At 39.6% G+C, this 19,856-nt stretch overlaps 1 protein-coding gene across 3 annotated transcripts; it reads left to right on the top strand.

The window, feature by feature from the left end:
- Window positions 1-45: 45 nt before the first annotated feature.
- Window positions 46-9,926, top strand: LOC127935704 (transmembrane protein 106B). 3 transcript variants are annotated; one of them, XM_052533802.1, is made up of 8 exons: window positions 46-65; window positions 2,036-2,249; window positions 2,371-2,434; window positions 2,599-2,758; window positions 6,881-7,021; window positions 7,126-7,175; window positions 7,272-7,325; window positions 8,883-9,926. In XM_052533802.1, the coding sequence occupies exons 2-8, from the start codon at window positions 2,045-2,047 to the stop codon at window positions 9,010-9,012; spliced, it is 804 nt and encodes a 267-aa protein (XP_052389762.1). In that variant the 5' UTR covers window positions 46-65; window positions 2,036-2,044; the 3' UTR covers window positions 9,013-9,926. The 3 variants fall into 3 exon arrangements, with proteins under 3 accessions (XP_052389762.1, XP_052389760.1, XP_052389761.1); XM_052533800.1 differs by lacking the exon at window positions 46-65 and adding an exon at window positions 503-593; XM_052533801.1 differs by lacking the exon at window positions 46-65 and adding an exon at window positions 1,427-1,447.
- The last annotated feature ends 9,930 nt before the right edge of the window (window positions 9,927-19,856 follow it).

Genomic DNA, 19,856 nt, shown 5'->3' with positions numbered 1-19,856 from the left:
TGCATTTGGTCATCTCAGGAGAACATTTAATTTTCTGTCCTAAAGCCCACTCCCTCATTCTGCAGGTAGGTCATGTTGGATGACAGTGACAGAAGGAAATGCCTTATTAGGTTTTCATGTTCAGAATGTACAGAGCTGGGGCCAGTTGTATAAACATTGCTATGTTAAGATTGTGTCTTAACTAAGTAGTGGTAAACCAAGTTCAGGTTACTTTTTTGGTACCCTTAGGTACATTAGATGGAAGTGAACAAGTTTAGGCCTTCTACGCACAACACAAACAATACAGTATCCAGTAATCCAATAAAAGACTTAAAAAAAAAGAAAGAAGAAAAAAAAAGATATTTGGTGTAATTGATTTCAGAATAAAAATAGTCCAATCTATCTTTTTATGCAACTGACTTTACAAAGTTGACAATTTTTTAAAGGTTGAAAATAATAATAATAAAATCGATCAATAAATAAAATAAATTAGAAATTTTAAGTAGTGGTATTTTGTTTCGCCTGAGAAACGACGTACTGCGCATGCGCATGTCAGTGCAAAAGATACACGACAACTGCGTGAGCACCGTGCTCAATAATATCGATTCATTCAGGTAAGAACAACATCATTTAAAGAAATATTCTTATGTGGCACGGAGCAAGCCAATGTTAATCTTAGGCATTGCATTTATCAACTGGTTCCAGGCAAACTAGCCCGCTGCGTCTTTACCTTAGCTTTGTTTTTAGCCAACAAGTCATTAGCGATGCTCGCGCACGAACTCGTGTGTCCAGGCCTACCAGTGGTCTTCTATCATTTGTATTTCTATTTTACTTCGGACATTTTTCTGATACATAAACCTAATCGATGTCTGATCTGGCTGGGACTTGCTGACATCGTTTTTATTTACTTAATTATAACGTAACGTTAACGTTACTCTCTTAAATGCACGACCGTTTCAGCCAAGTAAGTTACTTTAACGTGATTGTATAAGAAACAGTTCTCCGTAGAATGCTTTCTTTTACTGTCTATGGTAGAATGTTATGAAGTTTTGCTAGGTTTAACATTTTTTTTTCAATAATGAATCTCATCATTTAATGTAATGTACTATTGGGTTCTCAATTAAGATTGTTATATAATTTTTTTTTATTTGTTAATCCATTCTGTTTATGTATTAAACATTTTATTTTATTCGATTACTTGCTTAAGGATCTTTTTATTCTATTCGTTAAAGTATTACATTTTCTATTGAAGATTTTGTCGTATATGATTCTCTGCTAACGATTCTATTCTGTTCTTTTCGTGTCTCTAAATCAGAGGTCTCCAACCCTGCTCCTGGAGATATACCGATTTCATCTTAAACCCCAATCAGACACACCTGAACCCAATAATGGTGTTCAGGAACACTTGATAATTACAGGAGCAGGGTTGGAACTGAAGTCTGCAGGACGGTAGCTCTCCAGGAGCAGGGTTGGAGACCTCTGCTCTATAATATTTTGTTATGATTCTTTAAGATTCTGTTATATTTGACTCTTTCTTTAAGATTCCATTCTATTCGATTCTCTAGTTTTGTATTAGATTCTCTGCTGAAGATTCTATTGTAATTGATTCTCTATGAAATATTGTTTTATTCATTTCTCTATTAGATATTCTGTTTGGTTTCTCTATTCAAGATTCCATTCTGTTTGTTTCTTTATTAAATATTCTGGTCTACTGGGTTCTCAATTAAAGATTCTGTTTCATGTATTTCTCTGTTAAAGTTTCTGTAATGTTTCACTGTATTCTATATTTGCTATTCACAAAAATTCCTGTCGTATGTGATTTTTAAAGAGGTTCTATTCTATTCGATTCTTTATTAAAGGTTCTATTCTGTTTGTCTCTAAAGATTCTGATTCTTTATTTACCGTTTATTATTATTGTTTAATTACATATTCTGTTCTAAATAGTTTGGGTGATATTGGATATGCACAGTATTAGTCTAGGCATTCTGAAAAATTCTGGTTTTATCGTAGATAATATGCATTTTTCACCAATATAAAAATTTGCTCTTGTCTCCAGGTGTAAACAATGGGGAAGGCTCTTTCCCACCTGCCGAAGCATACCAGTCATGATGAGTGTAAGGACAACCTGACCTCATCGCATGGGTACAGCAGCATGCAGACTGATGACAGTAAGAACGGGGGAGACGTGTCTCAGTTCCCTTATGTGGAGTTCACTGGCCGAGACAGCGTCACCTGCCCCACATGCCAAGGCACTGGAAGGATCCCTCGAGGTACATTTTTAAACTCATCTAGAGAGTTCCTGTTAATTGAAATGTTCAAAAGTAACCCAATGTGAAATGTCATCTCTCACTAAAAAAGTAAACCGTGTGACACACTGACATGTGTATGCAGGTCAAGAAAATCAGCTGGTGGCCCTGATCCCATACAGCGACCAGAGGCTGAGACCAAGGAGAACGTAAGAAACCTTGAAAGATTTTTATCCTGATGCATTTTGTTAAACCAGTTACTCAAGTCTCAATCTATTCCTTTCGTGAAGCTATTAAAGATCTTGCATTTGTTTTATGTTATAGAATACTGATCGAACTGTCTAACTAAATCTATGTTATGTATGTCTCACAGCAAGCTGTATGTGACTGCTTCAGTCATTGTGTGCCTGCTGCTCTCCAGCCTGGCTGTGTTCTTCCTTTTCCCACGTTCCATTGATGTCAACTATGTGGGAGTGAAGTCTGTCTATGTGTCCTACGACCAGAGCAAACGCATTGTGTATCTCAATGTCACGGTAAGTTACTGCAGAGCAATTATCATTGAACTCAACTGACAAAAGTGATGCTTTTAAAAGTGTTTGACAGTTTATCTGGTTCAGGAGGAAGATTAAGAGATCCCCCAAAAAGACGATTCTGTTGTCATTTGGCTGGAATACATTATACTGAATAAATTATAAAAACAGTGAGAGTCTTGAGAAATTTGCACATTTGTAAAATGGAAAAAATGGGTATCATACACTAAAAACAACAGCTGAGGATCACTTTCAGGTTGTCCCGAACAAAAAATGATCATACAAAAACATGAAACGTGTCTTCGATGAAACCAGATGCATGACAAACATGCATGTCCTAAAATTGGCTCAAAATATTGAAAATGTCCGATTTACTCCTGACTGGATGGAATAAAAAAAAATCAGAGTCATTAAAATAGACCAAAGCTAAAATATAGCTTCCGACTGAAAAGATTCATGGTCTGAAGCTATACAATCAGAATCTGTGCCCATCATACACTATACAGTTTTCTATGAAATCTGCCAGCGGACTGCCTGAAAATCTGCAGACTGGTTGGAGTATTTACATCAAGACGCTTATCCCATGAGATGAGATGATACACTAGACTGGGATCACGAGAATGAGACATGATTTAATTTTTTTTTTAAAGAATCCCTCAATTATGAAATATATAGGGAAACATTGTCTTTTATTTAACTGAAATTTTTTTTAATTATGAATTATATGCAGTAATAAACATGTAAACACTGCTAAATGTTCTGCCACAAACTGACAGGCAAGTAACTGCACAAAATTATAAGTAGTATAAATAAACATAAATAATAAAACACATCCCTTTAAGTGCAATCAGTCACCATAATTAGTGCATCTATAATAAAAGTAATGCTCTCTTAAAACTCAAAGTGCAAAAAAAAAAAAAAATTCTTAAGGATGAAAAAGAGCCAAGAGATGATAATGACCTACACAGAACAGCCTAAGATATGGTCGTGTTCTTTTTTAAGAATAAAAGCATATCTACGTTTTCTGGCAGCAATTGTGTCCTCTGGGCAGTAACCATGTCTCATGTAGTTAAAAAGACACGCTCCCTTAGACCAGAGGTAGCAGGGAAAGATATTCTATAACAAGTGGAGACAGCAAAGGATATCTGGAGCAGTTTTCTCTCCACCACATCAGAGGGCAGCAACTGAGTGGGATAGATGCCTCTCTTCATTAATACTCTCCATACTCTTCTCATCTTTGGGCTTTAACAGCACAAACACTGGCTTTAACATTAGTACGCACCAAGGCAGTCGCCCTCTCCATTTAACACAAATACACTCACTTTGGTTTCCACTGTCACTTCCGGGGCTTGATCGTGCCTCACCTGTGCTTCATTGGGGCCAAAGACCCGGCTAAAACCTTGGGTCAAAGCGGGCCAGGTGGGGCTAGAGGAGTGGTTATGAACGAAGGTGGAGTTTCTTCGCGTCTGGAGAGCGTCAGCGCTGCGGATCATCTATACCTACAACAGCTAGAACACCAGCATTAAAAACTTTTTAAAATAAGTTGAGCTCAAAACTCACTTTCAGTCAACAGCGAGTGTTTGAAATAACTTGATCCGATGTGGATTATGATCACCATACAAGGCAGAAATATTTATAAGCAATGCAAAAGACGCTATGCACGCTAGCCATCAACATTACCATAGTAAACATGGTAAATGCGAAAACTTGAAGAAATCAGACATCAGCTTCTCTATCAGTTATTCTCTATCACAATCGTGCATTTATTTAGTAACATATTTTATCGGCCATAAGTCTCGTCTCGAGTTAGCTCCACGTAGCCTGTGTCATAAAATTATAATAATGTTTTTGGGTCAGGAGCTTTTATGAAAATATCTAAATGATAATTCTTTCTAAATGTGATTTATATTGCCTACTGTGACTACAAATAAACAGAAACATTATTATTATTGTTCATAATACTGTAATAATTTCTGTGTGACTAATTTTCAATCCTGATAAATTAATTAATTATGATCAATGTATCACTTATTATTGTAAAACATTGATGCTTTTGGATTGAAATATTTAACAAAACAAGCAAACAAACGGCTGCTTTTATCATGTTTGTTTTGTGATAGCGCTAGTTCCAGGGACTTATTTCTTATCAGTTTTCTGATAACTTCTCTTTGTTGGTGAAATGATGGGATTGTGTGAGGTTGTACTAGAGAAGCATGTAAAGGGCGGGTTTTAGTGAAGTGCAGCAGAGCTTCTTGCTCGACAGTGGAAACGCAGTGCTATTTTAGCCTCAGTGCTACAGGTCCGAGGCCATTATCCCTGCCCAGCCTGTTTAAAGCACTTGCTCGCACTGGCCCGACAGTGGAAAAGCGGCTAATGAGAGACACTGTGGGACTCTTCTCTTCACACAAGACAGTGGTAGCTGTTTATAATAGATTCAGCAGCTTCACAAGGTCTTCGGCATTAACAATGTTGCAGGTGTCCAGTGTGTCAGTGTTTTGGACATTTTGTCTTATGTCTGGGATGGTGAGTGCTGCTGCAGGTAACGAACCAGCATATTCAATGTTGAAATCCATGGCGTGGTGACATCTGTTATTAATTTGTGTGGTGGCAGTTGTAGCAGCTTCTGCTTTCGACGTCAATACCTTGGCAGCTGTTGAACTCCATCCTGTGTAGCAAGGTTCATTGTGTATGCAAAGCATTTAATGTGGGGCTCAAATCCTGCCTAACACACAGCCACATCCATATTAATAATAGCGATACCATGGTTTGGCTTTTTAAGATCCCAGTTAGTGACAGCTCCTTGTAAAGTTTCAGTGACGTTTGCCCCTATGTGGGATTCAAAAAGTGGGCGAAATGCACCATTTCCCAGTTACTGTTGATTATGTGGGCTGTAATTGTGGTAAAGCTCTGCGTACACACAGAAGTCCAACCATCAGTAGTTATGGCGATGGTTTCTGCCTCTTTCAGAGTATTTACAACGTTTACCTTGCACTCTTCATAGAGGGTCGGGATCACTGTGCGAGTATAATGTGTACGTGACAGGATGAAATCCCAGATTTTCCACCACTCGCAACACACAGCCATTAATGTCTAAACTGCTGGCCACAAAAGTCGCCATGGTCAGCCAAAGAAGCTGAGTACCCATGCTCAGCATCATGTCCAGAGGTTGTGTGTGGGAAATATATTTATGAGTGCTGTCAGTATTGCTGCAGAGGTTGAAGGGGGGTCAGCTTGTTAGTGCTCAGACCATACGCCGCACACTGCATCAGATTGGTCTGCATTGCTGTCGTCACAGAAGGAAGCCTCTTCAAAGATGATGCACAAAAAACCCACAAACAGATTGCTGAAGACAAGCAGACTGAGGACATGGATTACTGGAACCATGTCCTATGGTCTGATGAGACCAACATAAACATATGTGGTTCAGATGGTGTCAAGTGTGTGTGGCGGCAACCAGGTGAGGAGTACAAAGACAAGTGTGTCTTATGGTGGGAGAGTCATGGTCTGGGGCTGCATGAGTGCTGCCTGCACTGGGCAGTTAATGTTCATTGAGGGAACCATGAATGCCAACAAGTACTGTGACATGCTGAAGCAGAGCATGATCCCCTCCTTTCGGAGACTGGGCCGCTGGGCAGTATTCCATCATAATGACCACTGCCTTGCTAAAGAAGCTGAGGGTAAAGATGATGGAAGAGCCAAGCAATGTCTCCAGACCTAAACCCTAGGACAGAGGACTCCAGTGGACACCTTGTGAAGCTCTGGTGAACTCCATGCCCCAGAGGGTTAAGACACTGCAGGAAAATAATGGTGGCCACACAAAATATTGAGACTTTGGGCGCAATTTAGACATTTTCACTTAGGGGTGTACTCAGTTTTGTGGCCAGCAGTTTAGACATTAATGGCTGTGTGTTGAGTTATTTTGAGGGCACAGAAAATGTACACTGTTATACAAGCTGTAAACTTAATACTTTACATCATAGCACAGTGTCATTTCTTCAGTGTTGTCACTTGAAAAGATATAAAATATTTACAAAAATGTGGAGGGTGTACTTACTTCTGTGAGATACGGTGTATCCCTTGAAGTTGTACTTTAACTTTGATAATTGTCTTTCTTTCTTTTTAAAGAACTCATTGAATATTACTAACAACAACTATTATTCGGTGGACGTGGCCAACATCACAGCCCAGGTGCAGTTTTCCAAGACCGTGATTGGAAAAACCCGCATTAGCAACATAACCACTATTGGCCCTCTGGATATGAAACAGGTAGAGCATTATTTACACTAGCGGTTAAAAATAAGCATGTTTCAGCGTATATGAACAAAATGTTTTGTAATACTTCTGCTTTTCTTTTTTCTTTTTTTTGTCAGATTGACTACATGGTGCCCACCACTATTGCAGATGAAATGAGCTATATGTAGTAAGTTTAAACACTTTTCATACATGAAAACATAAGGTGTAATAAATAGGTATACTTTTTTCATGGCAGACCTTTTCAACTTCCTCTGTTTTCCAGTGACTACTGTACCCTGCAGAGCATCAAGGTTCACAACATTGTGGTTATGATGCAGTAAGTATTGCGCAAAACCTGTACTGTACTTTAAGTATTTGGGCATTAGCAAGGGGATTGATTTTTAACAATAACTTTTAAACATTTAAAGTACCCCTATGGTTAATCAAAGGTTCATATTTTGAATTTAGGATTCCCCAATAACAGGTTGACATGCATGCAAGGTCAAAAAACACTTTTATTGTTCTAATATGCATTTATTTTTTTTACCTTACTTGCTCCCAAACGATTTGCTTAACGATTCATTTTTTCAAGCCCCTCCTTTGTGTTGACACTAATCTGCTGTGATTGGTCTGATTTTCATTTCATCATGTCTATAATGCCTGATAAAGCAGGTTTGTGAGCCAGTGCTGCTTTGTGTACAGCGTTCCCAGGAAAACCACTGTTTTACAAAAGCTACACCTAGTGGCAAAGAATGAAATGCACTTTTATTCGACCACTGGGAAAAGACCAACAAGTGGGCGGGCAATATGTTAATGTTTCATTTTGTCCTCAATGCTTTTGTTGAAGCCATCAGCCCATATTTATTTAACGTAGTTTTTAAATAATCTTGTTTAACAGCAAAATTCCAGGTGGAAAACTATATGGGTCATAATTCAGCTTCAAAAGGAACTATTTAATTTTTGATAACACAACAGAGTTGCTCTCAAATGACAGATAATTTGTGCACATTAAACATTTTTGAACATTCACTGAACAATTTTAAAACAATACTTTTATCCAATAAATCAGTAGTTTTAACTTTAGTCTTTAGCTGTCATTTTCATTTGATTGTTAGCCTCTTATGAGATTGTAGTTCTTTCCCTCATTATAGCCATCAGATCTTTTTGTTAGATTTTCAAATACTATTTAGCTTAAGTTAACAATGTTTATTCACCTTGTAGCTTATTGGTTTGGTTCATGGTTTATAACTCTTTAACATAAACTATAAAAAAAATCCCTGTGTGGAAAATTACTTTCAGAACCAAGGCCACCGAAAAAATTTACAGACACTGTTGAACTCCAATGTCATTTATTTCTAAATACTTTTTTTTTTTTTTTTTACTGACATTAATTGACATCAGTAACACAGACAAATGAAAAGTCATGAATCAATTGTATTATCTCGTTGACAATATTTAGTGTTTAGTTCACCCAAAAATAAAAATTCTGTCATCATTTACTCCAAAGCTGTATGATAATTTGAAGAATGTTGGTAACCAGACAGTTGTTGGTACCCACTGACTTCCATAGTATTGAAACAAATAATATAGAAGTCAATGGCTACCAGCGTCTATTTGATCACCTCCATTCCATTCAAAATATCTTCTTTGATCTTCCAGACAGATGAGCTAACCCTTTAAAAGTACTGTTTTTTTTTGTTTTAAATTAATTGAAATGGAAATATTTAACTATACATTTATAAAATAAATTAAATACGCATATGCCTTAATTCTTTGTACACAAAACATGTTCAGCAGTGATGCTCACACAGGAAAAGCAGGTTCGAGTAATTGTTGTGCAGTCATGTTAATGAGCTTGGTTTACTTGTTATTAACTTGGCTTGTTGTTCTGCAGGATAACCGTCACTACCGTGTACTTTGGCCATGCTGAGCAGGTGTCTCAGGAGATGTACCAGTATGTGGATTGTGGAGGAAACACTACTGCTCTGCATGAGTACAGTCTGAATACCCCTGTGGGAGGCTAGAGCTGAGCCTGATAGTGTAACACATCATCACCCTGTCCCTCACCGCTCCAGTCCATGTGTCATTGTTTTGGTGAAACCGGTTGAGGGTTTACTGCACTTCTGCCAGTTAACCACTAGATGTCAGGCTGTGTGCAATTCCCAAATGATGCACTTTATTGTCCATGTTCTCCAAGCAATATGAACATTGCGTGGTCTCATAGTTCTCATTCCAGTTCACTTTGCAAAACTGAATTTTACCCTGCACATTTCTTTTTTTGACAACGTTCTCTTATTTTCAAGCACTACCTATTTAAATCCTTTATTTAAAGACCCTGAGGTGGCATTACATGATGCTGTCTTCTGAGGGGGTGTATATTTGAGACTACTGAGGGAATGTCAGTGTATATAGCGAACAAGTTGGTAAAAGGTAAACGCTTCAATCTAGTTATTTTGTTTGGACTTTAATAGCAACGTTTCTCATTGTTAATCTGTCAATCTCTCCATGAGAAATTGCCTCCAAATGCAAGCTGATAACACTAATTACACAGAACAACAATCACTGTCATCTGAGAGCATTCGGCTGCTTGAACAGTGGAGGATAGCAGAGATGATCAGTCCCTAATGTTCACTAGATGTGATGTTTAGATTGAGAGAACTTTGATAACATTTTTTTACATTTCTCAAAACTTTACATTTTTAAACATTTTAATCATGTTGAGAAAAAAAGCTTCACAGATTATTTTTGCTTAGAGATGGTCTATTTCCTGTAATAGAAGTGGCTGCTAACACGACGTTGCATTTATGCAGTTCATAACCGCTGGCTTGATGTACGTGTTTATATGGAACGCTTGTGATTTTTGAGAAAAGGTGTTTGGAGAGACACTGAAATAAAAAGATGCTGACTGTTTTCCATTAAATAAACTTCTTTTGAGCCACTTGTCTCTTTTTTATTACTAAATGTCAGAAAAATAATAATAATAATAAAAAAAAACAAATTTATTTTAGGAAATGCAGAAACCCCAAACCTTGAGTATCTTGCTTAAGCCCTTGATTAAAAAACACCTTTAAAAGTCTATTTCTAAATCTATTTAATGCTACCATTTTAAATATACTTTTCCTTCAGCCTGAGGTTTATTCATTAAAATGTTTGGTGTGGAAGGATTTTTATATTTGCTATAAATTGAACTTCTTATATTAAAAACAATCAAGCGCTGCTAATATTTAAATAAAATAATACTAATTAAAGAGATATTAAGCTAATATTAACCCTAAAGTAATGTAGCACATTACTTTCCATAAAAAGTAACTAAATAACATAATTAGTAACTTTTTTAGGGAGTAACACAATATTGTAATGCATTACTTTTCAAAGTAACTTTCCCCAACACTGATTATTTTATACATGAAAAATATCACACAATGAAGTGGAGTGATACAAATGGTGCCCATGTCCATATGAAGTGTATATCTATTATCTAATGCGTGAAAGGACCTCTCAGCCAATCAGATTCGAGAACCAGAAATATTGTTTCGTTGTATAAATAAATAAATAGCATGCACTTATTCTACACTATTTCTCTCTATAAAAGTATTTGATTAAGACTGGAAACCTGTATGTACTCGGCAATAATGTTAGCGCAACGTGCAATGAAGTGCGAAAATAACTCGTATAACACGTAATTAGGAGATTTTCATTTCTGATGCTTCACCATGACAACAATAAAGTAATCATATACAATTAGCTATTGTAACCCACTGTCTAATTAGTGTTATTTCATAACCCCAATACATACCGTAACCAGTATTTAGAGCTTATACAGTGGCAGTTCAAACAGGGAGCATGCTTTTATTAGCTAGCTATAGACAAATTACTCAGTAGTTGTCATGGAGACAGAACTAACAATGAGAAGCATGGTTTTGTTCAGTTACTTGCTATAATTATGTCGCCATCGCTCGTCTCTTTAAATAGAGGTTTATCAAAACTGCAGAATTGTTAATGCGGGCACTGGGAAACTTTGGGAAAAGTTTATCTTCATTCGCTAGATGCAAATGGTATATGAACACAAGCCAGAAATCAGAACCTGAAAGTGAGGCGAATGATTTCTTTAGAGCCTGCAGTGATCCTCACATTTGATCACAGTTTACTTTTTTTAACTGAGGGTTTTGCCACAGCAGGGAGTTATATGAGAATCACCCCAGGCCTCTTGAGTGATGCTTTTTCATTAATGGAGGATCTGCATAATACACTGCTGAGTTTATATCACATGATCAAATTTTCAAATTTTCATGATCATTCACAGATCCACAGAGACCCAGATCTGTCCAAAGCACAGATTCCTCAAATGATGGTTATCATGGAGACAGAACTGCAAGTTAGGAGACAACTGAACTCTATGGGGCAATTAGGCTACATATAATTCTAAACATATGCATATGCAGTTTATATATCATTTTCATAACCATATGCATTGTATGAGCTAGCCTGAGATTTTGTGTAATCACTTACTGTCTTGTCTGTACAATGCTACATGTAATATTTGTACTCATTTAAACCTGGTAACCTCTGCATAATAATCATGTGAGGATTCCAGAAAACAAGTTTAACATAAACATGTGTAAAGCATGACTTGGCACAAACTTCACCCAGATAGATTTCCCTGGAAATGCATAGCCAAAGGTATTCCGTGTTTTTTTTTTTTTTTTTTTTTTTAAGAAAATATTTTCTGTGGTACTCGGCGACATGCCACAGATTCTGTTGTTTAGACTTAAGTTATAATTAAAGTGTTTTGGAAAATTCCTTTGAACACAGATTGTTTACTGGTCTTACTTTCAGTTCAAATGAACTTAATGCTCAGTGACAATAAATATTGTTTCTGTAGAGCTCGACCAGTGGCATGTTTCAAAACATCTACTTATTATTAAAGATTTTTACATTTACAATAATAATAATTACCTCATTAAAATGATATAACAAAATAAAAATAAACTTGAAATAAAGTATAAATTGAAACATTAATTTTTTTTTTAGTTTCCAAGGAAATATTTCTAAATGTATTTTAGTTTTACTTGACAAAAATAACTAAAAGTAAAATATAAAGTAAAAGTATAAAAACCATATAGACATTATTTTTTTTTAATGAAAACTAAAAATATAAATGTTTATTGTATTTAACATTTAGTTATAGTAGCTGCAACATTAAAAAAAGATGCAACTTTAAATTAAAATGGTAAGATATTTGTCGTATAATTATCATTTAAGGAATCTTATATTTAAATGTTAAATAGCATAGGTTGCACCCTATATAAGTGCTCAGTACTTCAGGAGCAGTGGAATGGCGTTCTTGAGCACAATCCCAGCAGAAAGCTTCTCATGTGGGCCTACAGATTGGAAATGGTCCCTTTTATTCAAGATGAACCAGTTGTTAAATAGAAAGCAATACTAATTCAACATGACTATTTTTTCCCTGAATGATTTCTTGAGAACAGTTTCACCTGGGTCACCTGGGTAAGGTTATCATCATCATTCTGACATCAGTAATAAAACGTCTTTTAACCCTAGAAAGCCTGTACTATATCATATTTGATACACTTTTTTTTTAACACTTAGAAGATTAACACTTTTATCCAAAGTGACTTAGAAATGAGAACAATAGAAACAATCATTCAGATATCACAGCACTTATAATCAAGATTCAAGATCCAAGATTTGTATTCGTCACATACACAATTATATAGAGCATATATAACCAGCAGTGAAATGTGAGTCAGGTCCGCTCCATGGACAGTGCAATTATTAAAGAAAACAACACAGATGAAAATATACATAAATATAGCTATGTAAGAAATCAATAAAAGTAAACAATAAAAATATAATAATATAAAAAAATGTATATTGTAGAATTAAGTATAGAACGCAAAATAATGTGCATGAAAGTAAACTGTAGACTTAAATATTAAGATACACAGCGATGTACAATGTGCATATGTGCATTATACTGTAACCTTAAATATTAAGATACACAGGGATGTATAATGTGCATATGTGCATTATACTGTAGTCTTAAATATTAAGATACACAGGGATGTATAATGTGCATATGTGCATTATACTGTAGTCTTAAATATTAAGATGCACAGGGATGTATAATGTGCATATGTGCATTATACTGTAGTCTTAAATATTAAGAGACACAGGGATGTATAATGTGCATATGTGCATTATACTGTAGTCTTAAATATTAAGATACACAGGCAGAGAGGCAAATGTGCAAACAGATTGACTCTGTCAGTGTGTCAATGTGAGGTAGTGAATGATGAAGATAAAGTGAATATTAAGTGAAGACATGAAGATGTCAAGAGGCTGGTTTTGAGTTTATAATCATATAAAATAATAATAAATGCTGTGACAAGTCTCGGTTAGCCTAACGAAGTACATGTTTTATTTTATTATTATTTTTTATTAGAAAACAAGAAGATAATCTAGAAAACTAATACAGAATGCTAGTGTTAAAGCTTGTTTACACCAAGAGTGATAACTATAAAGATAACAATACAGATATAGTTCTAAAAATCGTTCGTAGTATTAAAGTATAGCAGAGTCCACACAACTATAACGATAAAGGCACAGAGTAGCAATATCGTTGGAATCACTTTCAGAATTCTTTTTTTTTTCCAGCTGATGAACGATTGACAGCCAATCAGAATCAATCCTGCTATAACGAGCTCGAGAGCTAAAGTGGCAGATGAGTGTGTGCTTGGAATAATGTAATACTAATATAGTTATCTTTATAGATACTGTTCTTGTTGTGAACTGGCATTTTTTAAAGAAAAGAATGAGTTTGAATAGAAATAGAATTTTAAATATAATTTTTTTAAGAATTAGAATACAGAGTGCTAGAGTTAGAGGGTCAAATAAAGATGGAAGGATGTGTTTTAGCAGTTTCTTGAAGATGGTGAAGGACTCAGCTGCTCAGATTGAATTGGGCAGGTCTTTCCACCAGGAGGGAACAGTTAAGGGGGGGGGGGGGGGTGAAATGCTCGTTTTCACTCAATATCCTGTTAATCTTGAGTACCTATAGAGTAGTACTGCATCCTTCATAACTCCAAAAAGTCTTTAGTTTTATTATATTCATAAGAGAAAGATAGTCTGTACCGATTTTTCCCGGAAAAACACGAGCGCCTAGAGGCGTGACGTGTGGGCGGAGCTAAAGAATCATGAACGCGAGTAGGCTTTTGCATTGAGAGCGTTTGGAAGCTGTGACACAGATCCAGAGGCTGAAATTGAACAAGAGCAGCATCAGCAAACGACGTCTCTATGTGGTATGTACTGAAACTGTATATATTTGCTTAGCGGTTTTGGAAAAAGTTCCACTTTATGTCGTCTTTTTTTTTTTTTTTTTTTTTTAAGCTGTACATGTGGAAAGTGCAGTTTGATGACAACATCGCATTTTGTTTACTTGATGTTTTTTTTTTTCTTCTTACTTTTAGATGTTTTTTTTTTTTTTTTTTTTATTGAACCACACAACAACAAGATACATACTCTAGCAGAGGAACAAAAAACAATACAAACGATTACAATAAGGGGCATATTTAGAAAAAAAGAACCAAACCCAGCCACATATACATGTCAAAAAACAAACAAAAAAATAATAATAAAATAAAATAACAAGGGAGCTATAAATTAACCTGTACAACAACCTATAGAAACAAAGGAGCAGTACAACACTCAAAACAGTAAAAATTCTGTTACGTCACAAAGTTTTTTTTTGGCTGACTTGTACATTTTAATTTTATGGAGAGATGAAAAAAAAGTTTTAAATCATTGATGAAACAATTAAATGACGGCTTAGAATTTTTCCATTTACTACAGTGAATATGATATTTACACAGAAGAATGATCACATTAATTAAGTCCAATACGGACAGATCCAAATTATCCACAAAATACAGAATATCAACAGTATCAAGCAAAGGAACACCATCTATTTTTAGAGACAACCAATCCTTTATATCTTTCCAAAATTCTTTGGTAAACGGACAAAAGACAAATAAATGTTCCACTGTTTCCTCGAATTTTCCACAAAATACACAAGCGTCCACCACGAATTTAAATCGCTTTTTAAGCAATTCAGCAACTGGATAAATATTACGTATTATTTTAAAATAAGTTTCTTTAACTTTGGGAGAAACAGGCCATCTAATAAATTTTGAGACAGCCTTTACCATAGTGGACTTCAATAGAAATTCAGGAACCAGCAGTGGTTTGTTAAAATCTGTATATATTTTAGATCTTAACACCAAACCCATTACTTTATTATGACATTTCTTATCAACTAAATCTAGACCATTAATCAGTAGGGCCGGAAGAGAAGGCTTGCTATTGTAATATTTTAAAATACCACAAATTAAATGTAAAAGGGGAAGAGGGACGGCTTTACAGATTTTATCAAATTCTTTTGTTGTACAAGCCACGTCGTATTTCTCTTTGAAACTCTCAAAACTAAGGAAATTACAACTGTGATCAAGGATATCAGTCACAAATAAAACGCCCTTCTCAAACCAATTCCTCTTAAATAATGATTTTTTTATTTATTAAAATGACCCTATTATTCCAGAGTGTGGATCTATGGGGAGTAAAATTATGTGTAAATATCATTCCTCTTCAGGAACTCGAGCTGCGTCAAAAGCGCTTTGGGGAATGCGCCCAGCGTCACCGGCGGAGTGACGTAAGCGACCAGGAAGCTATAAAAGCACGTGCCACGCAGCTGGCGTCTGCTTCGCGTCTCTCAGCAAGCGCTCTGTGTGTGAATGTCAAACTGTTTGTCTGTGAGTCTTATTTACTGTTGTCTGTCCAGTTTAAGAGCTCCTAGACAATGCCCAAAAGCAAGGCGAAAGTGAAACATTCTGGCGATTCCAAATCGCGTTATAGGCTGTGTGTTCCTCCCTGCCCAAGATATATAACGGGTGGGGATACACACAGCCTTTGCGTGGTTTGCCTGGGTTCGAAGCACGCTGAGTCGGCTCTCGAGGGGGCCGACTGCCCGCACTGTGAGCGTATGTCGGTGCGGCTGCTTCGTTCCCGGAGGGCCCTCTTCGAGGAGGGGGCCTTCGCCAGCGTTCCCCGCGGTGCTGGTCCCGCTTCTGCTGAGGCAGAACGGCGGCTGCACTCGTGGGGTTCGCAAGTGGATCTGGTGGAGGGAATGGAGACGGGCCAGTCCCTATCTCCTTCCACTTCTGCCAGATCCGGCACCCAATCCCTAGAGTCGGAAGCACGCTCAGCGGTTCCTTCCACTCAGGGAGAGGGGTCGACGCTCCGCCTCTCTTCCTCCGAGGAGGTTGATGTGGAGTCGCTCGACAGGGATTCGCCACCCCACTCGCCGCAGTATGAGGAGCTCTTGGAGGTGGTTACTCGCGCGGTGGCCAAGTTAAACATCGATTGGCCCGCCGAGAAAGCAGCTGAACCGCAGAGAAGCAAGCTTGATGAACACTTCCTGCGCGCGAGTCAGCCACCTCCCAGCCGGGGCCTGCCATTCTTTCCCGACCTGCACGAAGAGATCTCCAGGTCGTGGAAATGCCCATTCTCGGCCCGCCTCTACATCCCCTCGTCAGACTACTATGGGAACGTAGTGGGGATGGGAGAGCGCGGTAATAGAGCGATGCCCCAGGTGGAACAGACGCTCGCGAGCTATCTGTCCCCCGGTGCGGCGTCGTCTCTAAAGGCCCCGGCGTTGCCCTCAAAGCCACTAAGAGCAACATCGGCTTTGGTGGGCAAAGGGTATGCGGCAGCAGGTCAGGCTGGTGCGTGTCTGCACACTATGGCGGTGTTACAGGCGTACCAAGCCGATCTGCTCAAGGAGCTAGACGAGGGAGAGGAGATCAAGTCCCATGACATTTCAGAACTAAGAAGGACCGCTGATCTCTCCCTCCGCGCCACCAAGGAGACCGCTTGAGCGATTGGGCGGTCCATGGCAGCTATGGTGGCCGCGGAGAGGCACTTATGGTTGACCCTGTCCGATATGAAAGAGCGGGACAGGGTCTGCCTCATGGACGCCCCGATCCAGCCGACTGGCCTGTTCAGCGACGCAGTCAATTCTGTCGTCGACAGGTTTCAGGAGGCCCGCAAGCGGCGGCGTTCCATAAGTTCCTCCCTCGTCGCTCCCTTGGGGCATCTGGGCGGGAGATGCCCCAGCCGCTCCCTAGCTCCTCGTACCGCGAGGCCCAGAAACAGAGCGTCGCCTCTCGTGCTCCTCCGCATCGGGAACGAGAGTCTCGACGACGCTCTCGGCCGAGGACTTCCCAGCCCAAACAAGATCTTAGGGCGGTCATTGACGCTAAGAAGTCCTCGGCCAAGAAACCCTGACGCCAACAACCCAGGGTTTCAGAGGGCAGCCTCTGCTGGGGTAGAGCGGTACACACCGCAGTACACGGTGCCCGTCTCCCCTCAGCGCCCTCTGGGGGCTGGTCTGCCAACCCTGCCAGTGTTCCAGGGCGCAGCAGGTCCCAGCGAGCATCGCTCTCAGTATCTTCCGCCCATGCACGTAGCGGGGCTGAGACGCTCGCCGCCCCTGCGGGGGCCTTTTACACCAGAGATCAGTCTCGAGAGACTGATTCCCTTAGTAGATTATTTAGCAGCGTGGAAACTACTGCCAAATGTATCTCGATGGGTCCTGCACACAGTAGAAAAAGACTACCGCATTCAGTTCGGCTCCGTGCCGCCAGTATTCAACGGGGTCGTTCAGACAATAGTCGGCCTCAGGCAGGGTCTGGTTATGGAACAGGAAGTGAAAACCCTATTAGAGAAGGAGGCCATCGAGGTGGTCCCTCCTCAAGACAGGGAGTCCGGATTTTACAGCCGGTATTTCATAGTTCCGAAGAAGGATGGGGGGCTGCGTCCGATTATAGACTTGAGGGTCTTAAATCGTTCAGTTATGAGACTAAAATTCAGAATGCTCACAATCAAGCAAGTTGTAGCGCAGATCAGGTCCGAGGACTGGTTTGTCACAATAGATCTCAAAGACGCATATTTTCACATATCCATCCTTCCACATCACAGGAAGTTTCTGAGGTTCGCTTTCGGGGGCGAAGCTTACCAATATCGAGTACTTCCTTTCGGCCTTGCACTCTCACCCCGCACGTTCACAAAATGTGTAGACGCGGCTCTGGTCCCCCTGCGCATGCAGGGCATCCGCATTCTCAACTATATCGACGATTGGTTGATCTTAGCTCAGTCAGAGCAGGCTGCGGTTCGGCATCGAGATGTCGTCCTCGCACATATGGGGGAGCTGGGTTTGAGACTGAACGCCAAGAAGAGTGTGCTTTCTCCGGTTCAGAGAACCACCTATCTAGGCGTAGTATGGGATTCGACCACGATGCAGGCACGATTGTCCCCTGCTCGTATCGAGTCGATCCGCATCTCAGTCGAGAGAGTCAAAGAAGGCCAGTCACTCACTGTCAAACAATTTCAGAGATTGTTGGGTCTGATGGCAGCTGCATCCAACGTGATACCTCTTGGCCTGCTGTACATGAGGCCCCTGCAGTGGTGGCTCAAGACCAAGGGATTTTCCCCGAGGGGCAATCTACTTCGCACTATCAAGGTCACGCGGCGTTGCCTACGTGCCTTAGATGTATGGAAGAAACCTTGGTTCTTGAAACAGGGCCCGGTGCTGGGAGCTCTTTGTCGCCGTGTAACGCTAGCGACAGATGCATCCCTCACTGGTTGGGGTGCAGTCATGAGTGGCCACCTTGCCCGTGGTCTGTGGAGCGATCGCCATCGAACATGGCATATCAATTGTCTAGAAATGCTAGCAGTTTTTCGTGCACTGAAGCACTTCCTCCCAGACCTAAGGGGTCACCATGTGTTGGTGCGCACCGACAACACATCGGTGGTCTCCTATATCAACCATCAGGGAGGTCTGCGTTCGCGCCCTTTGTACAAGCTGGCGCACCAGATCCTGGTGTGGTCCCAGAGCAAACTCCTCTCATTAAGAGCAGTATATATTCCTGGGAAACAAAATGTGGGAGCAGACATACTGTCGAGGCAGGGGCCGAGGCCCGGGGAATGGAAACTTCACCCACAAGTAGTGAAGCAGATATGGAGAATATTTGGCAGGGCTCAAGTAGACCTATTTGCATCTCAAGAGACGTCTCAATGCCCCCTTTGGTTCTCTCTAGTTCATCCAGCTCCTCTGGGACTGGACGCTATGGTACAGACCTGGCCGAGGCTTCGTCTGTACGCATTTCCCCCTATTGCTCTGCTCCCGGGAGTTCTGGCGAGAGTGCGCCGGGACGGGGTCCGTCTGTTGTTAGTAGCCCCGTTCTGGCCGGGCCGAGTATGGTTCTCAGATCTAGTCTCGCTCCTCGACGGCTCTCCGTGGGAGATACCGATCAGGACAGACCTTCTCTCGCAGGCGCAGGGTACGATAATTCACCCTCGCCCGGAGTTGTGGAAGCTGTGGGTGTGGCCCCTGAGGGGGCACAACTTTTAGCAGCCGGTCTCTCAACCGAGGTTCAATTCAATTCAATTCAAGTTTATTTGTATAGCGCTTTTTACAAAATAAATCGTTACAAAGCAACTTTACAGAAAATTATGTTTTTACAATATTTAGTAGTAGCTAGTAGTTTGTGCACATTTGACAGGATTTTAGAAAAAATAAAAATAATAATAATAATACAAGACATAGTCAGCTAGACGATGAACTATCAATATTAGTAATTAAGTTATTATATGATTCAGTCACACAACCGAGGTTGTTGAGACCCTTCTCCAATCCAGAGCTCCCTCAACGAGGAAACTGTACGCGCTGAGGTGGAAACTCTTCACCTCATGGTGCAGAGACCGCCAGCTAGACCCAGCAAACTGCCCGATT

The sequence above is a fragment of the Carassius gibelio genome, chromosome A19 (genome assembly GCF_023724105.1).
Source record: "Carassius gibelio isolate Cgi1373 ecotype wild population from Czech Republic chromosome A19, carGib1.2-hapl.c, whole genome shotgun sequence".
In the NCBI taxonomy this organism is placed as follows: domain Eukaryota; kingdom Metazoa; phylum Chordata; class Actinopteri; order Cypriniformes; family Cyprinidae; genus Carassius; species Carassius gibelio.
This window is presented reverse-complemented; position numbering and strand designations above follow the sequence as displayed.

Bases quoted from the DNA above. Each gene is read 5' to 3' on its own strand.
- LOC127935704 (XM_052533802.1), top strand. From the start codon at position 2,045: ATGGGGAAGGCTCTTTCCCACCTGCCGAAGCATACCAGTCATGATGAG. The intron at 2,250-2,370 runs GTACATTTTTAA...ATGTGTATGCAG, and splicing joins CACTGGAAGGATCCCTCGAG to GTCAAGAAAATCAGCTGGTG. The intron at 7,176-7,271 runs GTAAGTTTAAAC...TCTGTTTTCCAG, and splicing joins GATGAAATGAGCTATATGTA to TGACTACTGTACCCTGCAGA.